The following is a 15896-nucleotide window of genomic DNA, read 5'->3' as shown; positions in this document are numbered from 1 at the left end:
GTTTAAAAAATAGCCTATTCTGATAAATTTTCTGAATTTAATCATTTTTATCGCTTATATGGATCCATGTGATGTGCACTTTCAGAATATTTTCCATTTACCTTCGCATTAAGACACTTTTCATCGTAAACGTCATTACATTTACTGATTAGCATTCATGAAACGTCTTGAGTCCGTTTGTCTTTCTCAGCTCAGATTTCTATCTGGGATCGATTCAGTTGTGACTGACTGACGCAGCATCTCACGCATCAGACCCTCTCAATCGAGCGCCTGTGTTGCTGTGCTCCGTCCGTTAGCTGAAGCAGCGGGACCAAACTTCAGCCCCAAAATGTTTTTGTCCTCGGTGGTTCGCTCTGCTGTTTCGCAGACGGTAAGGCTGTGGGTTTATCTTTGGTTATGTGTCAAAAACTAGCTTTTTAATTATTTAATTTGTTAATAATTCGCTGTGACTCTTTACAAGGGCAAGCAGGCCGCAGAGCTAGCTGACGTTAGCATGTTAGCTTACTGAGCTTTCTGCTGTCAAACGTTTACAAGGTGATCTGAGGACGAAATTACTATCACGATTGTAAATTAGTCTGGAAAATACACATTATTTGGGGAAATTACTTTCTAATACCCCGTATTTCACTTTATTATAGATAGTTTGACTGACCGTGAAGTTGTTATGAAAACACGTAACTCACTTTATGCAACTGTTATATGTTCACGCTGCAATTGTTTTGTAATCAGGCGACACTTAAATATTAAATTCACAGCCAATATGACATAAGGCAAGAAATTAAATTACTGTGTCTTCCTTAAAAAACAGAAATGTATGAATATATTAAGTATTAAGGCAATTAGTTGGCCATTAAAAAAACGAGGTTAAATAGTTTAGTGTTTGTTTTTGCAGATTCGTGCTGTATACCGCACCTGTATTCGCAGCATGCGTCTCCTCTTAATTCCTGACTCAAAATTGAATGAAACTTTTTTTTTAAACCACTAAATTGGCATCATTTTATCCAAGGGTCTCTGGTCTATCTTGAAAATTAGTCTTAACAGCACCCAAATAGTATACAAGCATGGTTATTATGCACAAGCCTCCAATGTTTTTATTTTTTTTACTACCTTGTAATCATAAAATCAGACTGCAGTGATGTTTATAAGCAACACTTATTTCAATGTAAAGAAAAAAAAAATGACAGCCATAATGTGGACAGTTTATTCTTTCAAGTCACTTTTTAAATATGTAATGGCATTTCTCATCACATAATAAATGAACCGTGTATACTGTGAAAGTTGTTTTTTTAGGATTGAATTGTCCGTTTAAACAAATATTTTTTCATGCTCATTCTCATCTTTAAAAATAACAAGATTGGATTTAGTTTGATATGCAACTTGTCCATGTACCGGTCGTTGTCTAGTGCAGACTTGCTTGTCTGAGTCACACTAAAAGGCACTTTTTCCATCTTCTCTCTTTGTAGGCCAGGCAGGTCAGGAGTCTGCATCAATCCGCTGCACGTGCTGGAGCTGGAGGCATCTTTGTAGTAAGTTATTGTTTCCTTGCAGAAGTTTATAGATGTGCAGAAGAATTGACTACCGTATTGACCTGAATATAAGACAAGTTTTTTTTGTTAAAAATAATGTCAAAAAAGGAGTTGTCGTCTTATAATCGGGGCCTAGTTATTCCCGCATGGTGATAGTCGCTCACTGTGGCTGGACCAATTTGTCAATCACAGCAGAGACTCGGCGATAGGAGATGAGAAAAAGGGAGGCGCGGTGATCAAAAGTTCAAAGTGGATTAAAAGTTGGTCGAGTTAACACACAACTGAGGTGGAGTTATGATCGCTAATTTAAGATAATGATGGTCAATGCCGCAGATATGTTAAACAACTGTCAGGCGGACAAAAAATATGGAGTTACGTAGCGTAATGTCCGAAGATCAGGCATCTGAAAAGCATCTGAAAAATGCCAACTTTAGAAGAAAAGCTTATTGTGATCCTCAAAGCAGTTCCCAAAAGACTTACAGAAGGGTGTGGGAGTTTAACGAGAAACATAGCAAAGGCATGACCATTACCAGAGCTGTAATCAGGATTACATTCGAAGCACAGATCTTAATGACTGGATTAAAAGCTGTAAATGAAAACATTCTGTATTATGATTTCAGAGTCTCTCAGAATTAAATAAAAAATAGTTTCTCTAAATTAAGTAAATTTTGGGTATCAGAGTCTATATCTGAAGATTGGTCTGGGAAAGAGGGGGGTCGTCCTATATTCAGGTCTGTGTGGGGTATTTTTCAGTGTAGTTTAGCAAAATAGAAAAGATGTGCTGTTCTTATTATTTGTTAAAAGGTGCAGAATATTCATGATTTTAAATTCTTCAATATGAGCCCATAATAAAAGTGACTGCTTTTACACTTAAGAGCTAAAAATGCACAAATCTATAAGACGAATAATCATCTTATCTTTGTGATGCTAAAATCCTGACGTCAACACTTTATTTGCATTCATTTTGCATTCATGTACCCACTGTAGGAGAAATTAAAAAACAGTGCTTTGAATATGGCCTTTTCTCACGAGGTGTTTATTCTCGCAGTGTTTATTGAACCAGACAGTACAGGGGAACTCACCAGAACAATCTCACCAATTGTCACTCCTGAGTGTCTTTCAGTTGAATAATATGTTTTTAACTTTTGATCCACTGGCCTTTAAAATATTCATGAATGATTTTTAATGCATTGTGAGTTTATTATTTCCTAAATGCTGAGATAATCCCAGTGGTGTCTGTTTTCTAATTCATCCCGTGAGTTTCCTCTGGGCCCATTAGCGCTCTGCTCTACAGCAAAAACATCACAGGTGATGGAAACATGCTATGGTTTCACTGTCTCCTGGTACTAAAGCTGTTTCTGGTCTACAACTGGAATCATCTTTGAACATTTCCTCCTTTATTAGAACTTTCTGACATCTCTGACTCCAGGAAGCAATACGGTTATACTTGTTCTTAATTGCACAAAGGATGTTTACTGCTCACAAGGGGGCAGTGTCAACAGAAAGAACGACTTAACAGAACATAATTGTTCCCTGTGTTATTGAGTTTTGTTTGTGGTCGAGTGGCGGCACCGGTTTCCGTTTTTAAGGCTCAGAAGGGAAAGTTATTCATAATTTATCAGAAACTATTTGATATTCCTCAACAGCCTGAAGAGCTGAGTAAAATTTCTCCCCTGTGGAAACTTTGATAACCATTTAATGAGGAAAACTGTCAGATGAGTATTTGAAGATGATTGTGGATATTACACCTTGAGTGAAATTAATGGTACCTTTTCCTTTTTTAGCACAGAGATACTCCTGACAACAACCCTGACACTCCTTTTGAGTTCACTGAGGAGAACAAAAAGGTAAAGTGACACCTGTGTGAAGCAGTCCATGAAGTGTATGTTTCTGTATCTGGAGAAAATTCCCCTTTCTGCCTCTATCACAAATCTGAATTTCAGATACTTGAACAGGGTATATGCTAAAGTTATGTTGGCATCCACTTTTTAACAGTTGAAGTTTACATTTTTACAGAAATGATGTAAGCTAAGGAGGAATAAAGCTTGAAAGAACAAATGAAACTAAAGGCAGGTTTATCGACACTTTCACAACAAGAAACAGCAGATATTCAAGGCCAACTTGCTGAAGAAAATGAGAAATTATTTTATCATTTTTAAAATTTAGGACGTGCCCGAGATTGTGTTATTGGCTTTAATGTTGTTTTTAATTTCTCTTTATGAAACTAGAAATGATGTTAATTTATAGATGGTGTTTATACCGCTCACAATCCTTATTGTTGTATTTTATTTTCACTAGAGTCTTTATGTATTTTTTTTATACTATTCTTTTTGTATTTTTCCACTGACTCCATTGATTTCTGCTGTTAACACAACAATTTTCCAGTTTGGGATCAATAAAGTAACTCTATTCTTTTCTATTCTATTCTATTTTAGAACTTTATCGGCTGAATGTTTAACCCAATCAGGGGACAGTTGCAAGGAGGAAAATAAATATTTATGGGTATTTTTTGGGTCAAAGCTTGAATACCTATGAAACTTAATACCTCATAAAACCACAATAAAGACTTTTTAAGGCCCTTAATTTTCCCAAAATTGATTTATCAACTTTTAATACTTTTTAAGACCCCGTGGACACCCTGTTTAAACAAAATAAAGCTACCAGATATCACCTCATTTTTTAGGTGTTTTTATAATAATAGTTTTTAATTATTTGTTGGTTTTCTCTTCTTTTGGCCTCTTTATTGTTGCTTTTTAATTAATTCCAACTTGGCTGAAATGTCCTCTGTTAAACAGAATCTCTACCATTTAATAGACGGTAAAATACAAGAGTTTTCTTTTGACATCATTTGTAAAAAAACCTATACAACAATTGATTTTCTGGCTGCACAGCTTGATAGCTACAGTTACAGCTAAAATTGGAAAGATACTTGCAATTGTTCTCACTCCAAACATGCTACATTGTCCCCCTCCTGCAGAGGATTGAAGCAATCATTTCAATGTACCCGATCGGACACAAGCAGGCAGCCACCATCCCCGTGTTGGATGTCGCCCAAAGGCAGCATGGATGGCTCCCCATCTCTGCCATGAATAAGGTTCAGTTATTTCTCTCACTTGACTCCAAATACAGTTTTCTGATCCTCAGCTGAACATTTTTATTTGGATTACTACATAATTAATTTTGAGCATTAGGATCCTTATAGGGGGTTTGTGATTGTTTGTTTGCAGGTCGCAGAAGTGCTGGAAGTCGCTCCAATGAGAGTGTATGAAGTAGCAACATTTTACACAATGTTTCTGCGTCAGCCCGTGGGAAAATACTTCATTCAAATCTGTACAACAACACCCTGCATGCTCTGCAACTCAGACAGCATCCTGGAGGCCATCCAAAACAAACTGGGTAAGAGCCATTTTAATTTACCAGCGGGACACCAATAAAGAGATGAAAACGCAGATGAAGACAATCTTATTTTTATTGTGTATATCCGGGATAAACACAAATCAGACAACAACACACAAATAAACAGTTGTCTGTGTAATTCAGACAGCAGCAAACAAGACCTACAAGATACAAATTAAGCTTGACGTCTGCTAATCTGCTTCAGTGTGTGTGGCATTTCATAACACACAGATTTATTTGTTCTTTTCATCAACCACATGGTGAGGTTAGACATTTTGTTCCTCCTCGTATGTACTGTTGCAGCTGTGTAATGTCAAGTGGAACTGCCAGCGTCAGAAAATGTTTGTGGTTTAGAAACATAATCTGCTGCTAGTCAAATGAGATTAGCCGAACATAACGCAGCTCCGCGTTTGTTTCTCCACAGGTATCAAGGTTGGAGAGACGACTCCAGACAAGATGTTCACGCTAATAGAGGTGGAATGCCTGGGTGCCTGCGTGAATGCTCCAATGGTCCAGATTAATGACAACTATTATGTGAGTGCTTGTCTAACAATGTCCCAGCACACTCGGCTTTGTAATTCAATATAGTGCAGGTTTTTGACATCAACAAACACATGAATTCAATACCTACTCCTCACTCACATGTATAAACATACATTCTTTCTTTTTTTTCTGACAATCCCTTTTGCATTTGCATCAGAAACATGTAAAACATACTGTAACACACATATAACTTTTCCTATGAGTTCTAACAGTGCACTTGTTACTTTGTGTGTATCTGTAATTTTAAAAAAAAAGTCAGTCTAAGATGAGTTTTATGGTTGAAATCTAGAAACTACAACCATTTTAGGTTTGTAACCTTGAGTATCTAATTCTTTGCTTTGAAGCCAGTGCAGGAATGCATCAACCCCAACAGGAAAATCTCAAATCAAATGAAAAGATTCAAAAGATATACACTTTTATGTCATATCAAAAAGACTGGAGTAAAAACCTTCACCTTTTCATGACCTTGTTTAGAAAAAAGCAAAATATTCATTTAAAACCTGCTTCTCCAAGTCAGAGTGAAATTCTATCCGACGCTAACTTCGCCTTCATTTTGTCATTTCAACCTAAGCACAAGTGAATGACTCAGTAAATGTAAACATGATTAAACAGGGGAATAATTTTCTGCTAAGCCTGAAGAACATTGAATTTCATGTGATTAATCAGCAGTCTTTGTGGCACTAAACTGTTTATAACATGTCTCGAAATAATTTTGAACCTGGAAAGCAGGAGGAATGAAAAATCCATAATGCTATTATGAAGAAGTGGAGCTGAACTGATTGTTTGTCTCTGTCGCACATCGTTTTAATTCAGCACTTTAAAGTATACTCTGCTTTTCCCAGACAAACTGAAAAGAGCAGCATACTGACTATTAATAAATCAGATTAGCTTTGGAAAGAAAAAAACATTACAGGGTAAAAAATATTCTGTGACAACACAAGTATTTTGAAATTAAAGATAGGCCTTATTTATCCAGTCTGATCCACTTTAAAGGCAGTGTGATACCCTCTTTTTGAAAATGACTGCTTTAACAAGTTGTGTTGCAAGTAATGCATCCTATTCTTCCTAACCTTCTCCTTTAAACTAATTAAATTAATGAAGAAATTAATGAGAAAGTGCTCATGCTAGGTGAAAATGATAAGATACCAGCACAAAACCACCAGCTAATTATTTCACTTCCTCTTTCATCAACGTCCAGGAGGACCTCACACCTAAGGACATGGAGGACATTATCGATGAACTCAAAGCAGGCAGAGTCCCACCACCTGGACCCAGGTACCGAACATACAAAAATGTACACGTTCTAACCAGATTTCCAAAGGCTGAGTGTTAAATCTTGTATTTCTTTTCCTACAGGAGTGGACGTTTCTCATGTGAGCCTGCAGGCGGATTGACATCCCTGACAGAGGCTCCTAAAGGACCAGGCTTTGGTGTGAGAGCTGACCTGTAGACATGTTGTCCCTGGAGCTGAAGTTTAACTCAATAATATTGTGTAAATAAACTGTTCATGTACCCAAGGTCTTGGTGTCAGTGTGACTCAAAAAAGGGAAAATAAACAGGCTGAAATCAGGTATAATGTTATCCCACAGCTATTTCCTGTATTTAAGTATTTTCAAAATTATAAATTTGTCTTGGATTCATTTTATTTAAGGCAAGCCAAGACTTGTAAATAGTTTCAGATGTACAGACAATTCATTTAAATATAAGCTTAATGTATCGTATATAGTTAAGAAAATGATGAATACTTTCCATCTCCTTAACAATGTCTTTACTCCTAATCTGATTACAAATAAGAAGTACAGAATATCTATTACTTGAGAGATAACTTGCATCATCATATTTGTTATATATATATTTTTTTAATTCATAGATCTCTTTTTTCATTATTTTTAGTTTTTTTTTCTGTCTTTTTTACTTCTCACAGTTATATTTATTTAAACAACAGTGTTGAATATACACATCTATACAAGTCAACACTTCCATGTTCACAAATGCAGTGCCAGACACTCAATAGACACACAATACAATAAAAAGGACTTTAGTAAAAACACATCTTGCATCCACTCACAGGTGGACATCCTCAAAATAAATAAATAAAATCAAGGAATGCAAAATAATTCTTGTACTATTAGGAGTTTGAGTTTAGGAGTATCTCTAAGGGTTATTTATTCCTCCTCAGGCTCTTCCATCAGATGTGCTGTCTATCTTTTCTGAATAGATGAAGAAGGGATCTCAGACGCTATTTAAGAATTACTCCTTCCACTTTACAGTGAATGTAATCTTAATTTATGGGTTGAGATGGGTGACTTTTTAATTGCACTTAGCACTTGTAACACCCCAACTTAAGGGAAGTTATATTAAAGCTAGTATTGAATTAAAATGTAATTCATATAACCCAAACAAAAACGTGGATTGCTCAGCAGGCTACAACCTAAAAGCAAAATCTGATCCAGTCTCACTTCACTGAAAGCAAATGCAGGTGTCTTGAATCAGCACTTATTAGAAGACAAATGCGAAGCAAGCCAAATTGGTATTTTGGTTAATGCGTATGTTTCAAATCTCATTAGTGTTAATCCGGTCAAGCTTTCATATGATGAACCATTTTTAATACTACCCCCTTTCTACAACTGCTCCTGTCATTTCCATCACGCCCCAGTGGCGTTCCGTGTCTAGCCGGTGTCCCCTCCCCCACTCCAGCTTTCAATCCTTCTCTGCAACATACAATATTATGCATCGCGGCGCATGCGCCATGGCTTCACAATGCAAATGTCACTGCGCAACCAACTCAAATGTGGCCGAAACAATATGTCGGCAGACAGAGGGGGCGAATAACCGCCGCCAATTTATTAATCAGATTGTAATTAATTGTAAAACACAGTACAAGATAAAAAAGAAGGCTCTACTCTTCTGTTAACCCCAACTGTGATCTTCGAGAAAGTTCCTACTGACCGCACCACAGCAGTGGAAAAGATGACGTCAAGTGCCCATTACTGCTCTCCCTCTTCGGTCCTAATTCAGAAGATTTCTAACACAGAGGAAGCTTTACGCGGCTTAAGCTCACAAAATATAAAAAGCACAGAGAAAACGCTCAACATTCAAGTTGCGGGTTTACTCACAGCGTTGGAAGGATAAGAGTTAAATCGTTTGACACATACCCATCTCTGTCTATCCAGCAGACGGAGACCTTATAAACTCGATGGGGCTCAAGCAGTCACGTGTCCGCTCTCAGCCAATCGGAGCGACGCGTGCATGTTTTGCTGGGCTTTTCTCGGAGAGGACGGGCGACGAACGATGTTTTCAAAACCAGCGATGAACGTCACACAGCCGTAGGCTACGGTTAACGTCCAGTATTTAGGAAAGAAGTCTTTACATTGCGCAACATTAACTTATTGTTGAACTCGAACACACGCAACACAGTGTAAAGGTAAGCCCAAATCATGGTTTGTTTAATTGCTCAGTTGAACGGCGAAAATCCTTGTTAACGTTAGCCATCTGCTAATGTTGAGCTAACGTGAAGTAAAGTGCGTGTGAAAATGAACTGCTATGTGTGTGCGTGGGCTTGGTATAGTTGTGTACCACGTGCGTTGTGTGCTTTCTATCGTTAGTGTAATTTTGACTCCATTCCAGTTTTTGTATCATATTGCTCTGGAGGAAAGAAGCGCGGTAGGAAAATGTCGGAGCGGAACGGAGTGAGCTGGGTTAGCCCCAGCGAGGCTAGCTAGATTAGGCGCTGGGGAGGGGGAACGTTGTGAGGGCAGCGAAGGGGCTGCAGTGGGCTTTTGTCTAGGGTTGTGCTCTGCTCTCGTGTTGGATATTGTCATTTAAACACGTACTCGCAGCTCCTTTATATTGGCTCCAGAGTGGCATTGCGCAACATGCAAGAAATGCCAGGCTAACGTTAATGATACACCAGCTCGTTATGTTTACTAACCGTAGCTAAGTTGAAATTTTAGCGCTCAACATCATACTGCTGCTAGTGCATTGAACGCAACCACGAGCGACATTATTGTGAGGTGGGCGGTGTTTTCTGCAATTAGCTCTCAAATTCTACTATATACTTTCAGGCAGCACAATTAAAACACCAATAGTAACCAAATCTAATGTGAAGTAGTGTTTTTTCCCCTTTTGGTTCCTTAAGGGGTCTAGCGTAGCTTGAATAACCAGAGGACTGCGCCTCTCAGCCTATGGCTGTGACATCTTGGGGGTGTGTTGCCTGATACAAAAGCTGCCTGTTTTCAGATGGCTGTCCGTGCAACGATCGCTAAGAACCGTCAAAACACCAACCCTGAATCCACACTTACCTCAATCCAAATAATTATTTAGTACAAATAACATTTAAAGAGCTTCACCTTTTCATAATATCCATATATTATACTATAACTGTTTGGTTTGGGTCGATTTTGACTAACATATCCCTCATAATGTCTACACTAAATATGAAGGTACAGATCTGTCAATGATATCTTAGTAGCATATGCCACATTAATAAATGTATGATTAATCATTAAAATACGTTTCAGGAGTATGTTGCAGTGAGCAGGTTTTATGTTGCTTATTTCTAAAGAAAAAATTACTATAGCACAGCATCATGTCCTGTTTTACACAGGACAAAAAAAATGAAGATTTAAGTACTTCAGAATAAATTTGAAAATGGCACGAACCTCTGGTACTGTTGGAATTTATAATATAACCATGTTAAAGCCTTACTACCATTTAAAGCTTTCCTCTTTGCTTTACATGACACAGTCACAATTATCATTATTAATTCAACATTTATCACCTAGAGCACAAAATGCTTACTATAAACTAGTCTCTGCATTCAAAGCAGTGGCTGGATCTTTGATGGGATCAGTTTTAGGCCTACACAGAAAGATCTTAAATCCCTCTCAAAACATACAGTGTATGAAGTATACACCAAAAATGAATATATTTTCATTTTGGTGTATTTTAGACCACTGCACGCATAATCATTAAATTACAGCCCCAAAGAATGTCGTAGAGGGTATTTAAATGGCTCTCAAATATCAAGACGGTCAGATTTGTCCTAAACAGCAAAATCTAGGTGTACTACACTGAAACAACTACACAATTCCTGTACAACACATATCTGCCACAAAGACTTGGATAGAACTGCACTGAATGTACTACTAAAATAGTGACACAAAAGCATCTGATATTTTGGTTGAAATCTATAATTCATAAAGTATTCATTGTTGAAGTGTGATGAGAACAGGCTTGAGCTGTTTTAGCCATGATTTCATTTTAAGCTTAAATTAAGCAAAGCTACAGCACTCTCCAGTTTTACTCAGCAAAAGCTTCAAGACGTTGCTGTTATAGAGAGGACTGTCTTTAGAAGATCTGTGATGTATTACATATTCACCTCTGTTGGCTATCCTAGTTGTTCTTCCAGTACCCGTACACAATCGTAACCAAACTAAGGAAAACATTACTGTGTGACATTATCAAATTGTCATTTCCACTCAAATCCACTTTTGAATTCCATGAGAGACTCTGGGAATGTAAGAAAAATCCCTATCAAAAGAAAACAGAGGGCATTGGTTAACATTTTGAAGTGTTTCCCTATTACAAAATAATAATCGCATGAGAGTCACAAGATTAATTTTCTTTTAGTATCACATCTGAGTCTGTTGCTTTTGTTACATTGTAAATTGCACCACTTTCAATAAAAAAACAGAAATATTTGAAAACAGATTCAAGCATTACCTTAAAAGGAATAATGATCAGAGAATAACTGTATAATACTCTTGATGATACCAAGAAAAATCTTGATACACTGACATCAGAAATATTCCCAAACTTAATAATGAACTAGAACATATTTGTTTATGTTCTTCTCGATCTTATGTTGGAACTTGGATTAACATTTCACCAGACACTGAAAGCAATATCAGACACAGTCAGTGTTACATTTCAACAAATAATTAAGGTGCCAAAAGAAATGATCTGTTTTCAAAATTGGCAGTCATAAATTGAACTCATTTTTAGCTGTTCCTATTGTTAAATTCCCACTGCTCACGTTCTGTGATTAGGAGGTTGCATCAGTCTGGATTTTGTCTCATTAGTCACCAAAATATTCCCACACGGTGTAAGATGTACTTGCTTTGGAGAGCCCCTCTGCTGTGTAAACCAGCAAAGACACATGTAGATATCCACCGTGGCCTAAGAGGGTTGAGGGCTGATTGGTGAAACTGGCCTTGATATTGAAGTTGTACTGAGTAAAATCACAGGACTATAAACTTATTAAATTACATTCTTGATTACCTGGAGATGCTTGATGCCCCCTGTGCAAATCTAATTCCTTAATATTGAATATCTCTTCCTTTTGTGAGTTCAGCTGCAGGTGCAATTCTAACATCGCAGTGGTTGCTATATTTTCACATTGCTAATAATTTAGCCACAGGGTTCCTTCTACTCATGTCATAGACTTTCCTCTGTTTGGCTTTAGCCTTTTGAACTCTTCGACTCTGGAGAGTCACTGTAGGCCTCCATAAAGCCGCTGTTGTTGCTGTAATCTGTTTGTGCATGTGTGTGTTCATGCAATAAATAGTATTTTCTCAAGCATGTACAGTTATTTATCTAGTAATTCATCCATTACTCTTCTTGAAGGAGAGATTCTGTTATCAAAATGGGATACAGGTTTAATCCAGGTATAATCAAATTTACCCATTTTTGGTACTATTTTTTTAAATCTCACTAAAACATAAAGAAAAGCATGGATACAGATTCTTTCAGCGTCCATTTCCAGTGAGGATACATCAGACAGCAATTTGGCTAGTGCTAGGGGAACAACGTTGGAAAGGGTTGTAGTACACGTTGAATATTGCATTTTATCACTGCAGTTTCTTGCTATTTTGAGTAAGTTATCTGCACCAGAGTACGTTTTGAAAGCACTGTAGCGGCTCTGAAATACTAGACCCCCTGCAAGTTTAGTCCTCTGTCTGTTAACTTGTATATGATTGACACCAAAACAAAACAAGACACAGGCTGTTTTGTTTGTATTGAATGCTGCATCTCCAAACCAGATTCCTGTCTTGGTTTATAACTGCTAAAGGTACCACTGTACTCCCCTCAACGTCAAGCATAAAAATACTATGAAATTATAATCTAAACCAAACAAATAAGCACAAAAGCATGAAATAACTCAGTCTTTAGAGGAGATGGACAACTGATGAATAGTTACATATTTTGAGGAACCATTTCCCAGTGACCCTTGTTGCACATGCAACAGTTTTCTGTGACATCTTGGCAACATTTTCATTCAGGGATTGGTTTGGGAATTCACGCTTTATTGAGAGAATTTTCAGCGCGTTACTTTCACACAAAAACACCGCTAAATAAGGCTCTAGTTCTCATCGTGTCGTAAAACGGCGCTACCTCCACTGCAGAGCCACAGCTGGCTACGAGATGCTCGCCGCTTATTGTATCAGTCTGCGCGAGGCGTGCCAGATATAGACAAACTCAGGTAGTCTGCCAGGACGAAGAGACACAATGAGAACTAGAGTCTTATTTAGCAGTGTTTTTGTGTGAAAGAAACTCGCTGAAAATTCTGTAAATAAAGCGTGAATGCAGACCGATATCAGATTTTTTCGGTGGGAGTCCGTTTATTTGTATTTTTGGTCAAGTAAAATATGGCCCCGTCTGAGTGCAGAGGAAACCGGCTGACGAGCAGGGAGGGGGTGTTTGGTTCGAGCGCTCTGGGCTTCTGCTGCACAAAAACACTGCTGTAGGGGTAATTTCTGCCCTAAACCTTGTGATAGGACCCAGCTTGTTCCATCCTGGAGTATCACTTTGATGCATAGGTTGAAAATAAAGAAGGATATTTTACAAACATAAAAAAAAATAAAATTTGTAGATAAGTATTTATTCTTTCCCTGATTTCTGCTTAATTCTCCTGTATATATCACTAAAGTCTGATGCGTTCTCTTTTTAAATATGATTTGGCTGATATTTACAGACTACTGTAGGCCGCAGGATGCTGTAACTTGCTACAGTTTTTAAACACAAGCATCCAGCAGCTGCTGCTCTCAAGTAAACTTGGCATGATGATGAAAAAATAAACTGGAGTTTACGCTTTTAGAAGAAATTTATGAATTAACACATAAATATCGACACCTTTAACCCATTTGGATGCCAACTCACCTAGAAGTACTCATTGCAGACTGACCTATTTCAGAGTGTCTTCTTTTAGCATGTATGCTGCTCTTAATCTCTGCACCTAGGTCAGTCATAGCACTGTGTTGAAGTCAGGGTGGCTGCTGAAGGCCGTTTTGGCTCTTTTGGAGCTCAGACTGGAGAGGTAGAGAAAGAAGTGTCTGGTACATCCACAGCTTTTGCAAACGGAGAATCAGTAACTGAATGATGACATATCATAACATGATATCGTTTGTAGCAGGGGGCAGCAATGCTAGGGTTTGGTTCAGCCTGTCTGTTTGCCACATCCACCATCAAATGTCAAATGCTCAGCAGCCAAGGTATGTTAAAAACCAACAGTTGTGTTTATGACAGGATTTTCTTTGTGTTTTTCTTAACTTGATTAAAAAATACAACATGGTCTCAATTACACCTTTTCTGAAAGTGACACATATACATTGAATTTACAGCAAGTAGAAAAACATTGGTTGTCCTTGGTTGATGACTGTGGCTTTCACAACTTCAAAAACGTATGAAGTATTATCGATGTCTTAATGTTAAAAACCTGATCCATGGGCATCCTGGATTGGTAAAATCCAGGGGTATGCGAACAGTGTTCCCCCTGGGTTTACAACCTTAGGCGGCAGCGTAGGATAAGTAGTGCTTTTTCACAGAGATGGAGCTGGGAGATGTTTTTTTCTTGTGATGATTTTCTCGACTCTCTGTCCACTGTACAGAGTGAGCTCATCTCTGTGTTTGTGAATGTGACCATGAACAGACAAATGACTTCCTGTCATGTTCATAAGATAAATAACACAAGACTGTTGAGTGTGTTAAAAGACACAGCTATAGACTTGATCTATTAGAGAAGTAACCTTAGATTGCTTATCCTGTGATCTGGCGCTTTATTGAAAATAGAATATACTTAACTTCTAGGGAAACCGGGTGACATTTGCCCGCCAACATAATGGAAGAGAAAACACTGGTGTGTTTAGACAACTCAATCATCTCGTAGTGCGTTAGTTAATATTAACACCTGTCAGTGTTTTTGGCTAACGTTTGTTGTGATTGAGTCTTATAGAAAAATTGACTGATGGATGGATTAAGGCTCTGTTGAGCTATCTTGACCAAAGCAATTTGGAATCAGCACAGACATCTTGGCAACAGTTTCTTTTCTTTTTGGTGGGAGTTTCTTGCATAGATTATTAAGATATTTTGACGTAATGTTTGGAAGTCACCCATTTGTTTCTGTTTCAGAGATTTGAAGCCTATCTTTGGCAAGATAACTAATTTAAACACTCAGTTCTGAAAAATAGCACGAGGTCTTGCTGAGACTTGCTGAATTAATGAGGTCCTCAAACAAGGATATACTAACTGCTTCATTACACACTGGAGGAGCAGGTCTCAAACACCAAGGTCTGCCCCTGACAAACCACCTTACCAGTCTGAGGGTTAGGGGAAGGTACCGAATTAGGTACTTTTATAGGTACCGACCATATTCTGTCAAAAGTACCCGGTATCGATTCATGTAAAACCAAAAGGTAGCATGTTTAGGTACCTAAATGCATCCTTGTGACTGTGAGGGAGTGGAAGAGTAGGTGATTTTCCATGCTGGACATGAACACAGCATTACAAGGTTATATATTGTAGAATAAATTTGTTAAATTGATTTTTTTTTATATTTCATTACTAAACAAATTTATATTTTTTACCACATAAACACAAAAAGGTACCGAAACTTAGTACCGTTGAGCACCGGTACCGATTGTCAGGTACCGGGCATAGGTACCGTATCGTTTCAAATATGAAAGGTACCCATCTCTACTGAGGGTAGGGGGGGTTTGGGAGTAGGGAGCCTTGAAGAGACAGCAATGTTTGGACATCACCCATTGGTTTCTGTTTCAGAGATTTGAAGCCTGTGTCATATTGCATAGGCTTGGCCTAAATGAGCCTTGATTGAATTTGGATAATGCAAAGAGGTGGGCCTTTGGCCTCTTTGCAGACATGAACCAAGCTTGTAAGTTCAGTAACTTTGAAAATGTCAAATTATAAAGAAACTCAGTGTCTGCCAATTTTGAATCCGGCAGTGAATATGTTTGCTCCTGCTGTAAAAATCTGTTTATTTGGCCTAGTGTGTATGTGGTTCCTCTTGTTTCTGCACCCAGCCTCTAGTGGAAGCTTAAAAGAACTGCAGTTTTTGGCACTTCAGCGTAGGCTTTGTATTTTTAGACCGTGGGTTTAATGCTTGGTTTCTTGTCACTTTAACATGTTCCTCTTAAT

The 15896-nt window shown here is 37.9% G+C and overlaps 2 protein-coding genes across 2 annotated transcripts in view; both read left to right on the top strand.

Moving 5' to 3' along the window:
- The first annotated feature begins 212 nt into the window (after positions 1 to 212).
- Positions 213 to 6999, top strand: ndufv2 (NADH:ubiquinone oxidoreductase core subunit V2). The gene is made up of 8 exons (XM_074689450.1): positions 213 to 370; positions 1464 to 1526; positions 3311 to 3373; positions 4504 to 4620; positions 4754 to 4922; positions 5347 to 5456; positions 6664 to 6740; positions 6822 to 6999. Exons 1-8 carry the CDS (start codon positions 329 to 331, stop codon positions 6913 to 6915), a joined length of 735 nt encoding a protein of 244 aa, XP_074545551.1. The 5' UTR covers positions 213 to 328; the 3' UTR covers positions 6916 to 6999.
- Positions 7000 to 8678: 1679 nt separating this feature from the next.
- ankrd12 (ankyrin repeat domain 12) overlaps positions 8679 to 15896 on the top strand; it is a 50775-nt gene continuing 43557 nt past the window's right edge. Inside the window, exon 1 of the mRNA XM_074689451.1 lies at positions 8679 to 8889. The gene's annotated coding sequence lies outside the window, so the exon portion shown is untranslated. The remainder of the gene's footprint in view (positions 8890 to 15896) is intronic.

This window comes from Halichoeres trimaculatus, unplaced genomic scaffold (assembly GCF_033239565.1).
Source record: "Halichoeres trimaculatus isolate MK-OKI-2021-1 unplaced genomic scaffold, fHalTri1.1 fHalTri1_scaffold_15, whole genome shotgun sequence".
NCBI classification, from domain to species: domain Eukaryota; kingdom Metazoa; phylum Chordata; class Actinopteri; order Labriformes; family Labridae; genus Halichoeres; species Halichoeres trimaculatus.
This window is presented reverse-complemented; position numbering and strand designations above follow the sequence as displayed.

What these genes read in the sequence shown, in the direction of transcription:
- ndufv2 (XM_074689450.1), top strand. Translation starts at nt 329, where the DNA reads ATGTTTTTGTCCTCGGTGGTTCGCTCTGCTGTTTCGCAGACG. An exon ending in GAGCTGGAGGCATCTTTGTA is followed by an intron (nt 1,527 to 3,310) that starts GTAAGTTATTGT and finishes TTCCTTTTTTAG; the next exon opens with CACAGAGATACTCCTGACAA. An exon ending in AGATTAATGACAACTATTAT is followed by an intron (nt 5,457 to 6,663) that starts GTGAGTGCTTGT and finishes ATCAACGTCCAG; the next exon opens with GAGGACCTCACACCTAAGGA.